The following is a 14,704-nucleotide window of genomic DNA, read 5'->3' as shown; positions in this document are numbered from 1 at the left end:
GTCGTCTTGCGGTTCTGCTTGTGTTTGAAGTTCCTACTATAATACATGTTTGGTTGATTGGTCTCTGTCACCGTCAGTAAAACCTAAACAATTGTTCATACACCTTCTACTTGATCTCATTTGATTCTGAAAATATATGTAACATCTCCAGGAAGTGTGTGGCTTCACAATACAATGGAGTAAGGTTTCTCAATGTGTGCATGTGTGGCTGCATGCGTATACACATCGCTAACGCAGGGAAGTGTTATCGCAGTTGCCGGAGGTGGCAGACTTTGCTCAGACGGAGGAGTGTGACACCGTTGTAATGACTCAGCAGCCTCAATGTCGCTTTGTAATGTTTGTATTGTTCCATGTTTGCACAATAGTCAACACTGAGACATCCACTAAATGTCAAATGATAAATGGGTCTCTGACAGTTTTCATTTTTAATTGCGAGTCCTCCAATTTAAGAGTGTTTCGAGATACAAGCTGTCTCTCTGCCTCTTGTTATGTTATAATTGCGAGTATTTATTTGAGTTGCAGGTTTTTTTTAGTCAATTCTTACCTCTCGGTCCGCCATGCAAAGATGTCCGTGTGCAACATAAACAACAATTACAAATCCGATGGGGACACCACTCTAGGTAAATGCTGTACATTAATATTACATTATTTGATAAAACTTCAGTAGTTGTTTGCAGTACATTCTCTTGTATTGTTTTTTCAAACAATATTTACTATCTAAAAGTTTCTTTTTTTTCTTCTTAAAAGACATTTGTTCCAGCATTTTGGTACCGTGACCAAAATGTACAGTATTCCGATACTTTTCAATACTTTCCTAAATAAAGGGGACTACGAAACAATGTCATCAATGCTTTATTTTAACAGAAAAGTGTGTCATACAATAAACATTTGCTTCTTATTGCAATCAAAGAAGAATTTTGGCATTAAATAAGATAGTGAACATACTAGACAACTTGTCTTTTATTAGTAAGTATGGAAACGGGTTACAAAGGCTCCTAATTTGGCTGCTGACATATGCAGTAACATATGAGGCCCTTATCCACCAAAAGTTAACTTTTGGTTCTTGGAACCTCTGGTTCCTAGATCTATAGGTTCCTGTAGAAGTGTGTGGTTTGTGTTTCCATCGCATTTCACAGTTCAGGTGGTATATATATATATATATATATATATATATACAGACACAATTGAGGGTCACCATCATTTACTGCAGAATTTTATTTCATTTGAATTAAAAAACGACACAATATATATATATATATATATATATATATATATATATATATATATATATATATATATATATTGTATATATACTGTATATATATATATATATATATTGTATATATACTGTATATATATATATCTTTTTATTTTTATTTGTTTCTATTCCTAAATATAGAAAAAAACAATACAAATGTAAGAAAAAAGTAGAAAAAAACCGGTTTGGAATGAGAAAACGCTGAAATGTTCTAATAATTAATAATAATATAGGTGGCAACTTGTCTAGGGTGTACCCCGCCTACCGCCCGAATACAACTGAGATAGGCTCCATCACCCCCCTGCGACCCCGTAAGGGACAAGCGCTAGAAAATTAATGGATGGATACTTAGTCAATATGGCCCCCAGATACTTTGACTTTTCAGTATGCGGCTCTTGGTGGAAAAGGTTTGGACACGCCTGAACTAAAGTATTAAAAGTATCGGAATTTTGATTTGAGAATCGATATCGGAGCATGAACATCTGGTATCGACGGTAGCGATATTTCAGTATGGACCTGTCTGCAACCTGTCCACAGTGTATAAGTGGTGGAAATGTTTGATTCTGTGAGCGTGAGACATTTGCCAAGACGTCCTGTGTGAGCCTTAACTGCTTCCTTCTACGTGGTTCGAGCATGTGTCCATGCTGGTCATCCTCCTCAACTGCGTCACCCTGGGGATGTTCCAGCCCTGCGAAGACGTGGCCTGCCTGTCCGAGTGGTGTCGCATACTCCAGGTGAGTGCAACGCCGTCACCACGTCAACCGGAGCACATCCATACTGTACAGTGCGAATCACTCACAAAAACACATGATAACGTTGCCTCTACGATTGCAACATTGGCCCGTACTGATTTTATTCCGATAAAATATCGCACCAATATAAGCACATCGTTGTGATATTTTATTGGGTGGAATGTTGGAGAAAGTTTGATCAAGTGGAATTACCCAGACAACAATGGTAGGCATAACAAAATGCTAACTTAGGTAATACTAACAGTCTAATTTGGAATTATGCTCCTCCTTCAATTGAAGTGGTCATTTGTTTTTTTCTGCAACACGCAGTTAGGTTTGTGATGCACTAATTTAAATGATGCGGACACGTTTGTTACTGGGTGCTTTATTCTGCCAAGGAGACTTACCAGCAAGCACAAGGCAAAGAAACAACGTTGAGAACGTGTTGAATTAGGTCCTGACATTGAGCAACTCAATCCTAATGTTGGAACAACATGCTTTTTGACGACGTTTAATCAACGTTGGGTTGTGATGTTGATTTGACCGTTGAAATTTGATCATTTTCCCAACCAATGTTTTACATCACAAATTTAACGTTGGAAGCACATGCTTTTTGAGAAACTCGATTTGACCGTAGAAATTTGGTCATTTCCCAACCAATATTCTATAACACAAATACAACGTTGAAACAACCTGCTTTTTGACAACGTTTAATCAATGTTTGGTTCTGACGTTGATTTGACCATTGAATTTTGGTAATTTCCCAACCAATATTCTACAACACAAATACAACGTTGAAACAACATGCTTTTTTACAACCTTGATTTGACCATTGAAATGTGGTCATTTTCCAACCAATATTTTACAACACAAATACAACGTTGAAACAACATGCGTTTTGACAACATTTATTCAATGTCAGCTTCTGACATTATTATGACCATTGAAATGTGGTCATGTCCCCAACCAATATTTTACAACACAAATACAACGTTGAAACAACATGCTTTTTGACGACGTTGGTTTGACCGTTGAATTTTGGTCATTTCCCAACCAATATTGTACAACAAAAATTCAACGTTGAAACAACATGCTTTTCAACGACGTTTATTTAAAGTCAGGTTGTGACGTTGATTTGACCATTGAATTTTGGTCATTTCCCCAATCAATATTCTACAACACAAATACAACGTTGAAACAACATGCTGTTTGATGACGTTTCATCAATGTCAGGTTGTGACGTTGATTTGACCATTTAATTTTGATAATTTCCCAATCAATATTCTACAACACAAATACAACGTTGAAACAACATGCTTTTTTACAACCTTGATTTGACCATTGAAATGTGGTCATTTTCCAACCAATATTTTTCAACACAAATACAACGTTGAAACAACATGCGTTTTGACAACATTTATTCAATATCAGCTTCTGACATTAATATGACCATTGAAATGTGGTCATTTCCCAACCAATATTCTACAACACAAATACAACGTTGAAACAACATGCTTTTTGACGACGTTGATTTGACCGTTGAATTTTGGTCATTTCCCAACCAATATTGTACAACAAAAATTCAACGTTGAAACAAGATGCTTTTCGACAACGTTTATTTAATGTCGGGTTGTGACGTTGATTTGACCATTGAATTTTGGTCATTTCCACAATCAATATTCTACAACACAAATACGACGTTGAAACAACATGCTGTTTGATGACGTTTCATCAATGTCAGGTTGTGACGTTGATTTGACCATTGAATTTTGGTGATTTTCCAACCAATATTTTACAACACATATACAACGTTGAAACAACATGCGTTTTGACAACGTTTATTCAATGTCAGCTTTTGACATTAATATGACCATTGAAATGTGGTCATTTTCCAACCAATATTCTACAACACAAATCCAACGTTGAAACAACACGCTTTTTGACAACGTTTAATCAATGTCAGGTTGTGACGTTGATTTGATTATTGAATTGTGGTCATTTCCCAACCAATATTGTACAGCACAAATACAACGTTGAAACAACATGCTTTTTGACGACGTTGACTTGACCGTTGAATTTTGGTCATTTTCCAACCAATATTTTACAACAAAAATACAACGTTGAAACAACATGCTTTTTGACGTTGTTTATTTAATGTCAGGTTGTGACGTTGGTTTGACCATTGAGACTTGGTCATTTCCCCAACCAATATTATACAACACAAATACAACGTTGAAACAACATGCTGTTTGATGATGTTTCATCAATGTTGGGTTCTGACGTTGATTTGACCATTGAATTTCGATAATTTCCCAACCAATATTTTACAACACAAATACAACGTTGAAACAACATGCTTTTTGACGACGCTGATTTTACCAATGAATTTTGGTCATTTTCCAACCAATATTTTACAACAAAAATAAAATGTTGGAACAACATGCTTTCCAACGACGTTTATTTAATGTGAGGTTGTGATGTTGATTTGACCATTGAACTTTAGTCATTTCCGAACAAATATTCTACAACACAAATACGTTTAATCAATGTCAGGTTGTGACGTTGATTTGACCATTGAATTTTGGTGATTTTCCAAACAATATTTTACAACACGAATGCAACGTTGAAACGACATGCGTTTTGACAACGTTTATTCAATGTCAGCTTTTGATATTAATATGACCATTGGTCATTTTCCAACCAATATTCTACAACACAAATACAACGTTGGAACAACATGCTTTTTGACGACGTTGATTTGACCATTGAATTTTGGTCATTTTCCAACCAATGTTTTACAACAAAAATAAAACGTTGGAACAACATGCTTTTCGATGACGTTTATTTCATGTCAGGTTGTGACGTTGATTTGACCATTGAATTGTTGTCATTTCCCCAATCAATATTCTACAACACAAATACAACGTTGAAACAACATGCTTTTTGATTATGTTTATTTAATGTCAGGTTGTGACGTTTGAAATGTAGTCATTTCCCAACCAATATTCTACAACACAAATCCAACGTTGAAACAACATGCTTTTTGACGACGTTTATTTAATGTCAGGTTGTGATGTTGATTTGACCATTGAAATGTGGTCATTTTCCAACCAACAACGTGGATCCAACGTTAGACAACATTGTCTCAATATACAAAATGATTTTACAACGTTGTTTCAGAGTAAAGGACATGTACGTATAATCAACGTTGTATCAACGTCTTGTGCCTGCATAGTTCCTATGTGTAAGTAATAGACAACTATAATTATTTGATACTTGTTTATATTGACACGTGCTGTTTTACACTGCAATATTATTCAATGATTATTACCTATGTCTAGCTTGGGTGCTATTGCGTGCTTAGCTGTTGTGTAGCTGCTAGCTCCTAGTAGCCTATAGCCTTGCATGTTTACCTTTTGTAAATGACTAATTTAGAAGAAAAAAACAAACGTGTGTGCTTATTGGAGGATATTTAGACGTGATACGATCAAAATAATAATAAAACCGAAAATCTAGACCAAACACTGCAAAAATAGTACAATTTACATGTATAAGAATATATAAATTATGTACTAGTGAATAAAGTATCACAAATCTGATCTTCATATTTGGCATATTAAGGGGTCTAGTTAAATCCTAAAATAAGACAGATACTGCAATTAAATCTTGCAAGCACATCCTGCTGTAAGTGCTGCTATTATGTTTAATGTCTGGATAAAAGGCAATAAAAACTTCACCCATCCCGCTGCCTCTCATGTGGGCCGTTTGTTTTTACGAGGTGAGCTTGTTATATTCAAATACAGACTTTTTTTTTTTTTTTATCTTCACGGATTCTAACGTTTAATTAATTGAAACGCTGATGAAACTCCCGTTTGCTGCGAGCACTCACTCGGCATTACCTCACCCGAGATTTCAAATGTGTTATATTATCCACGCTCTCGTCAATGAAGATGCAAATAACAAGTGCTAAATGGCATTAACAAACTATAAAAGTGTGTGTACCATTAGTGGGCGTGTTGTGGGTGATCTAGTAAGACTGCATGCACAATTGATAACAAAGAACTGCAGACCGCCATATTGAACACAGGGATTCTGCCTGTCATCCGCGTTCACCATGGAGACACTCATTTACTGCAATGTGTGCTCCAACCTGTGATGTTTTATTACATGATGCAGCACCATAATCTGTAGGCTACGACCTTTTCGGCTCTAGCGCGATCTCGATAACTGAAACTATTGTTAGCATGTCGAAAGTGCACACTACGACATACGCTGGAATGATCCACACCTAAGAAAATGCATGTTTCAAGAATGTTTTTATTATAGATGTATTCATAATATCTTATCTATGAAATAACAAACACGGTATTCCATATCACACGCAAAACAAACAATTGTTGTTGTTATATTGTAAAACTTCCAAACGTTGCTTGGAGTGATGAATGAAGAATCCAAACGAGTAAAAACGCTATGGACTACTAGAAGACATAACGGCACTTGTACTTCTAATGGAAGGACACTGCAGCACCTGCAGTGAGTGAAATTGTACAAGAGATAGCGCCATAGCACTAACAATAACACACTTTTCATTTTAGTTGCTTTTTGTTTTTTTTACTATTTGCAATATAGCTGTCAGCAAAATTAGGCCACAGGGTTTAAAGCGTAGGGAAAAATTAGTGGCTTGCAGTGTGGAATTTAGAGTAGTCTTAGCAGGTGCATAATCACCAACATGCAGTAACATAAATACTGCTAAAAGCAGCTTTTTAATGCAGATGCTGAATCCATCGGAGAGCGTGCAGGTGTATATCATGTTGTGACCGGGTGAATCTATATGAGTTTTATGAAGTTTATTTTTGACTGTTACTTAGAGATATACAGTACATTTAAACAATGTACCTTTTCAAAATATAAATTATGATACTTTTGGATAGCATGAGGGGCGTGGTTTCATTTGCAATCTGGAAACGCTTCCAGAAACGAACATATTGTAAACGTTAAAGCCTGTCAAATGTTAATCCAGACTAGTGTTTCTCAAACTGATTCTAAATCGATTCATGAGTTTTAAAAGTCGATTTAAAAACAATATGAATTTATTTTTTTTTAAATAAAAAAAAAAAACATTTTCTAAGAATATAATTTTTAAAAGGCGTTTTTAGGCTATCTTAATGCAACCAGAAGGAGCTTTTCTAACCTTTAACCTGTTTTGAAAAAGTTACATTATAATTATTATACCAAGAATCGATTCTGAATCTTATCGTCACCTCAGTAATCGGAATTGGATCAAATCCCCTGATGCTAGCATTTAGCATGTGTCAAGTAGCAAGTCATATGAATATAAAGCGTCAAAGACCAAGTTATATGAATAAAAAAAGTTAGCGTTCTCATGTTAGCATGCCACAATCCTAACTTGTGGTGCACAAAATAATCAATTGATATCCGAATATCGATTTTTATCCATTCCGATTCTAAATCGATACATCATTTAAAAAAGTTGATAGAAATATATATATATATATATATATATATATATATATATATATATATATATATGTATATATATATATATATATATATATATTTTATTTATTCATTTTGTTATTTTTTTTTTTTTTTAATTTAAAAAATATATTTATTATAAGGATAGAGTTTTTTAAAAGGCATTTTTAGGCTATTTTATTGCAACCAGAAGGAGTTTTTTTAATCTGTAAACCGTTTTGAAAAAGTTACATTATAAGTTACATTATAATTAAAGTTAAAGTTAATTATTACCATTAATTATACCAAATAATACATTGCAATAATCGGTTTGAATCGAGAATCGCGTTGAATTGGAATCGATTCTGAATTGTATCGTCACCCCAGGAATCGGAATTGGATCGAATCGTTAGATGCCCAAAGTTTCACACCCCTAATGCTATCAGTTGGCTTGTGTCAAGTAGCAAGTCGTATGAATTCAAAGCGTACACATGTACAATTAGCTAAAAACGTTAGCATGTTAAAAGTTAGCACTCATATGATGGAGGTGTTTGGCTGTAAAACTGGATGAAATAAGTTAGCATACCACAATGCTAACTAGCGGTGCACAAAATAATCAATTCACAACCGAATCGCGATTCTTATTCATCCCATTGCAATACTCAGTTTGAATCGAGAATCGTATTGAATTGAAATCGATTCTGAATCGTATATCGTCACCCCAGGAATCAGATCGGATCGTTAGTTGTCCAAAGATTCACACTGTTTACCAGTTTCCAAATGAGTTCTGTTCTGTCTGTTTTCTCGCCAGGTTTTGGATGACTGCATATTTGCCTTCTTTGCGGTGGAAATGATCATCAAGATGGTGGCCCTGGGGATTTTTGGCAGCAATTGTTACCTTGGCGACAAGTGGAACCAGCTGGACTTTGTCATCGTCATGGCGGGGTTCGTATCCCACAATGCTTTTCTTGTTTGCCCTCAAACTGTCCACCTAGTACTGCAATTCCGCAGTGCTGTGCTAAATTTCCCGACAATCGAGGAACATGTAAAGGAACACATATTTGGTCCCTGGGTAAATCCTTTATAGCTGCATCCCTGCGGAATTGCAGGCAAAACACAGTTTTCTAGTAACCCTCCGAGGTATGCACCGGCTCCATCGTTAACCAACCAACACTCAGACAGGATGAATAAATGCTGAGGGACATTTATTTCCCTTGCAGTCTTACAGCACGCCTTCAAAGAGATTCGGCAACTGAGGCTGTCACTCACAATCAGAATGACATTTTCATGCCGAGTACACTCTCAGTACAAAACCATTCTTCAGTGTCATGGTACATAAACAGAGTGAGATAAGGGCATCGCATTTAGTACCAGGAGTGAATAAACAAGGACTGCATGCCCGAGGCTCCTGGAGACGCTCAGTTCTTGTCGGAGGAAGATCAAAACAAGGAAAAACAGACGCAAAAACACATCAATGTGCTGAGGATGACTTACGCAAATTATGTTATTGGTAATTGTTGTTGTTGACCTGTATTCCCACTAATTAACTGCTGGTTGGATAAACGGATTATCATCTTTGTAAAAGCAACTCTCATAGGAAATCCCATTTGACTGTGAAGATGCACCTTGTGGCAAATGTGTGCGCAGTATTTTAAAACTCTGTGCATCCTTAGGGTGTTGGAGTACTCGCTGGATGGACAGAATGCCAGCTTCTCAGCCATCCGCACAGTCCGAGTTCTCCGGCCTCTGCGGGCCATCAACAGAGTACCAAGTAAGTACATAGTCGTTTTCCGACTGTAGGGACTTTTTGGAGTTCCTATAACCTTTTTATTCCTCGGGCCGTTTTTCATCGTATTCCAACATACGGGAACCAGGGACTACGGCTCTCAGATCCTATAACCATTTTAGCTCCTACTCTGAGGCAGGGTCTAAACTGAGTCCCGTAAGAACTAAAATACGTAGGTGTTTGATGATTGGTTGAACTGATGAGCTACGCCACAACACAGACCTGCCATTTTTAAAATGTCCCACAGAGTTGTTTACGAGATCGTAACAGCAACAGGAAAAATAGACACAGTAGCCTCTGAGGTCTCTATTCTTGCTGGTGTTGTTTCTTTGTTCACTTTTTGCAGGCGTGTTGTTGGTTGTTTTGCAGTGGTGGGTGAGGCGCTAATGTAATACGTCATGGGTCACCGGCGGATATGCGTCACACATCTTTCTTACTAAGGTCCCCAGCATCCCCAGCCATGTGAAAATGTGAAAAGGAAAAGTCCCTGTTGGCAAGGGTAGTTCCTATAACTAAACTCAAGTGTGGTAGTTCTTAGAATCGTGTCCCGAGAACTGGTATATGCAAATCCGGCTCACGTTTGAGCCTTGCGTTGACATACATGAATTACAGTAGTACCTCAACTTTCAAACTTTTTTGGTTGTATGACCGAGCTCATAACTCCAACTACTAGTATCTCTTGCAATTTGTATTCTTATGGAAAGACCTGTGTGTTTATTTCGATGCCTGACAGTTTCGGCTACAACTGAGGCTTTCCTCAGAGGTTGTTGCGTGATGTTGATGTGACGTGTCTGGTCAAATGATTTCAACAGTTTTAGGCACTGTCAGCCTGCTTTTAGTAGCAGGCTGACAGCGCCATCTGCAGTCCGACTTTTTCAGGACTTTGTCCCAGATGTGGGAAAGTTGGGACGCCCCACCGTCCCGGTTCACAGTCTGGGGGGCACGCTTCCGAATCTCAATGGCTTCTATGATCCAACGGTGGTGTTTGTTGCTCTCGGTGCCAATGACATGGGCGTTGTCCCACTCCATGTGGTGGTTCTCCGTCTTGCAGTGGTCTGATACAGCAGACTTCAACTGTTCTTGTTCTGCTTGTCGTCTGGTGGCTCGTTTTGAGGCTTTTGATGTTTCCTTTTCATATTATTTTCTGTGCTCTTTCTTCCTGATGTTGAGCGCTCTGCCAGTTTCTCCCACGTATGATTTTTTGCAAGACAAACAAGGTATCTCATTTATTACTTTTCATTTGTGTTCTTGGTCTATTTTGTCCTGAAGGTGGACTGACAACTGTCGTAGTTTGGTGTGAGGTTTGACCGGAGTATTGATGTTGTGCTTGTTCATGGCCCACTGTACACTCTCTGTGACCCGTGACCCCACTGACGTATAGAAGTATGATCATGGCCCAGTTTCGTTAGTTTTTTGTTTCCTCTTATTGACGTTTTGTTTAGCTTGTTGCCGTCGTGTATCTATGGCCCACTTTGGGTAGTTGCAAGTTCTTAGCGCTTTCCTAATGTGCTGTTCTTCCTCCTTTCTGTCTTATTCTTGGGTGATGAGATTGGTGCGTTCAAAATGTGCTCTTACAACTGAGAGTTTGTGAGCCATTGAGATCCAGTGGCGCGTCCACCCGACTGTGAACCGGGACAGTGGGGCGTACCGACTTTCCCACACCTGGGACAAAGTCCTGAAGAAGTCGGACTGCAGATGGTGCTGTCAGCCTGCTACTACAAGCAGGAAGACAGCGCTAAAACTATTTAAATCAGCTGACCAGACACCTCACATCAACATCTCGTAACAACCTCTGAGGAAAGCCATAGTTGTCGCCGAAAGGTATCAAAATAAACACAGATGTCTGGCTACAAGAATCAAAATTGCACAATTATTAGGAGACCTATTGAACCTAATTGGACTACTAGTATCTCAAATCAACTCCCAGCTTGCTTTCTTTGTTCCGAATATTGGAAAACAAAGTTATGTCGATCTCGAGCTATTAGTTAATGCTAGTGAAGAAGACCGGGCGGGTATCATGGGGTTCATTCTCGCAGTCACTACGCAAACTAGCGGTTGGGAGGCTCTGAACTCAAATGAATGCTCACAGTTTAAAGCATGACAAAACGTTGAGACAGGTTGTATCTCAAAATACTTGTAAGTTGAGGTACAACTGTACTACGTCCACATTATCTACAGTTTATGTCCGCACTGCAGGTCAAATCAGATTTTTTTGCCAATATGTGACATTTATCAGATTTTTTCATGTTAATTTGAACAGTAAAATTCCGTTGTTTTTTTTTTCAAATCAAACCTAGACCTCTGTGCAGCTATAAATCCGTTATGTTGCACGATCAGATCGTGTTCATTCGACATATACGTCATTAAAATGCGACAAATGTTAAATTACCCTTTTTAACTGCATTTTAGACATCAAGTCATGGATGGCATGAATTTCCTACAGCTCAACCAGGAGAAACAGAGGTTTTAGTTTTAGGTCCTGAAATTACAAGATTTTAAACACAAAATGTATACAATCTGGGCATGACTTTTGATTCTGAGTTGACTTTACCCCACATAATGAAAATGTTAGAAAAATATATTTTTATCATTTTAAGATGGCCAGAGTCTGTCCGCTTCGGTCTCGGGCCAACACGGAGGCACACATGTACGTTGTCATTTCCTGTCGTTCAGACTATCATAATACCCTGCTCTGTGGTATTCCCAAAAATAATTTTAGAACTCTACAAGTATTATTATTTTGATACAACTGTTACAATACATTTTACTTGCTGACAAGGGGCCAGAGGGCGGGAGCACATTACACCAGTTTTAAAGTCGCTCCATTGGCACCCCGTCCGTTTAGGGGTCAATTTTAAAGTTCTGTTATTAGTTTTTAAATGTTTTAATGGCTTTGCCCCTTCTTATCTATTTTACCTGCTTTTACCGTATCAAACCTTCTGGATCCTGAGGTCCTCTGGCATCAAACTTGTGTGCGGTGAGGTAGCATTTAGCCAGTTCATTTTAGTTTCTGTCCAGTGTGGATGCCTCAAAGATGGCGTTTTTTCCCCAGCGCCCCGTGCCGTGTCGTTATTTGTGTGTGTGAAATATCGATACCTATTGTAGTTTACATGTATCATCAAAATATGCAGACTTTTAGTATTTTGATTGCCAATTAAAAAATGACTGTAATAGTGGACATAAAGAGTTATTAAAATAGTCTTTTTGTCTGTTTATTGCAAATTTCAAAGTTCATAGTCTTGAACAAAACAAATTACATTTGTATTTAAGGTTCAATAAAACAATATTGATATATACTATCGATTAATATCGTGATACACACGTCAATTATCGTAAAAAATGTGTTTGATAAAACGTTCGATATTTTTTATTGTCTTCTTTGTCGGAAATAAACATGTTTACATTTCATATATTTTCATCCTTGTCCTTTTTTTTCCATCAATAATACCAATAATAATTTATATTGACCGAAATAAAAGACTTATATCAAAATATATCATTTTAGTTTTTTGTTCATGTGTATAGTGTAAACCAGGAGTTCTTAACCGTTTTGACCTCGATGCCCAACTTTTCCACTACAGAGGGTTCCCGGGCCCACGCAAATTTTAACACCGAACTAGTACCGTATTTTTCGGAGTATAAGTCGCACCGGAGTATAAGTCGCACCTGCCGAAAATGCATGATAAAAAAGGAAAAAAAACATATATAAGTCGCACTGGAGCCCGGCCAAACTATGAAAACAACTGTGATTTACAGTCCGAAAAATACGGTAATCTCACTCTGGATTTTAATCGTATTCAATAATTATTGTCCAACCTACTTACCGTTTACAACCATGTCAAATAATAAGAAACCATGTGTTAATTCAGAAATTGTATTTTTTTTATTTAAAACATAAACTTTAGGCTTAGGCCAGACTGATTAGAAAAATAAGAAGGGACTCGTAAATAACTGACGAAAAATAAACATACATACAACTACTGTATGTTGTGCTAAAATAAAATAAATTACATTAATAATGCATATTTTTCCTAAACTGTCAATAAAATTTAAGTGCAAATAAAATCCAGCTTCACCACTAAAGTCATCATTTTTGCCCTTAAGAAACTTCTCTATGACTTTAGCTCCAGGCTTCATCTGCTTGCTTGATATTGTCGTTACTGCCACAGGTGGTAGAAAAATGTATTACAAGTGAGTACCGCTTCGGCCCATAAGGACCACCGCTGAGAAACAGACAATGGTTAAGAAACAGTTATCTAAACCGCATCATAAAACAGATTGTCTGCTTTTTTGCTTTTTTGTCTCACGTGGACAAAAAACACACACGCACGTGTTTTTCGGACTATGTAGGGACTGAACGTTTTACCTGCAACCTTATCATGGGGCCAACAGTCGCCTCGGGGGTGATCTTTGCAGCTGGCACGGACAACGTGAAGTAAAAGCTCTATTCTTGTAGCGTGGCGAGTCTGGCTCTTACACAAGGTCAGGGGGGAAAGAGAGACATCCCCCCCTCCACCTCCAAAAAGACCCAAAGGCCTGTTCCCTCTGTAGTGCATGCAAGCAAAGACACCACATAGATGTTCATCACCTGTTTTTTACGGTCTCATCTTCCCATATTTGCCTCCAACTGTCGTCAAGATCAAGTATTTCCACCCGTCAGTCATCACTGCTGCACCCGCACGTCTGTGTTTGTCACCGACCATTTTGCTACCACTCTGTCTCTGTTTGCCTTTCTGCTTAAGTGGAAGAAAAAACCCAATTGTTCGACAGATGTTCATGTTTTTTCCTTCTGTAGCTTAATTACAGAGCGCGGTGCGTTTGTCGTGTTTATCAGGCTTATATATATATATATATATATATATATATATATATATATACATATGCTTGAATATATTCTTAATATTCATGTATATGTATATATATATATATATATATATATATATATATATATATATATATATATATATATATATATATATATATATATGATATATGCTTGAGGGGCGTATATAGCTCGGTTGGTAGAGCGGCCGTGCCAGCTACTTGAGAGTTCCAGGTTCGATCTCCGCTTCCGCCATCCTAGTCACTGCCGTTGTGTCCTTGGGAAAGACACTTTACCCACCTGCTCCCAGTGCCACCCACACTGGTTTAAATGTAACTTGGATATTGGGTTTCACTATGTAAAGCGTTTTGAGTCACTAGAGAAAAGCGCTATATAAATGTTAATCACACTTCATATATTCTTAATGTTCATGCATACATGAATATTAATATATATATATATATATATATATATATATACATATATATATATATATATATATATATATGATATTTATATTCTTAATGTTCATGCATATACATACCGTATTTTCCGCACCATAAGGCGCCCTGGGTTAAAAGCCGCGCCTTCAATGAACGGCATATTTCAAAACTTTGTCCACCAATAAGCCG

General features: G+C 37.3%; 1 protein-coding gene across 2 annotated transcripts in view; it reads left to right on the top strand.

Annotated features, from left to right (window-relative positions):
• cacna1ha (calcium channel, voltage-dependent, T type, alpha 1H subunit a) overlaps positions 1–14,704 on the top strand; it is a 347,520-nt gene that overhangs the window by 148,877 nt on the left and 183,939 nt on the right. For both annotated transcript variants that reach the window (XM_061981581.2, XM_061981580.2), the window contains exons 3-5: positions 1,881–1,992; positions 8,276–8,409; positions 9,138–9,235. In XM_061981581.2, coding sequence (XP_061837565.2) covers positions 1,881–1,992; positions 8,276–8,409; positions 9,138–9,235 — 344 coding nt within the window. The remainder of the gene's footprint in view (positions 1–1,880; positions 1,993–8,275; positions 8,410–9,137; positions 9,236–14,704) is intronic.

This window comes from Nerophis lumbriciformis, linkage group LG24, assembly GCF_033978685.3.
Source record: "Nerophis lumbriciformis linkage group LG24, RoL_Nlum_v2.1, whole genome shotgun sequence".
Taxonomy (NCBI): Eukaryota; Metazoa; Chordata; class Actinopteri; order Syngnathiformes; family Syngnathidae; genus Nerophis; species Nerophis lumbriciformis.
This window is presented reverse-complemented; position numbering and strand designations above follow the sequence as displayed.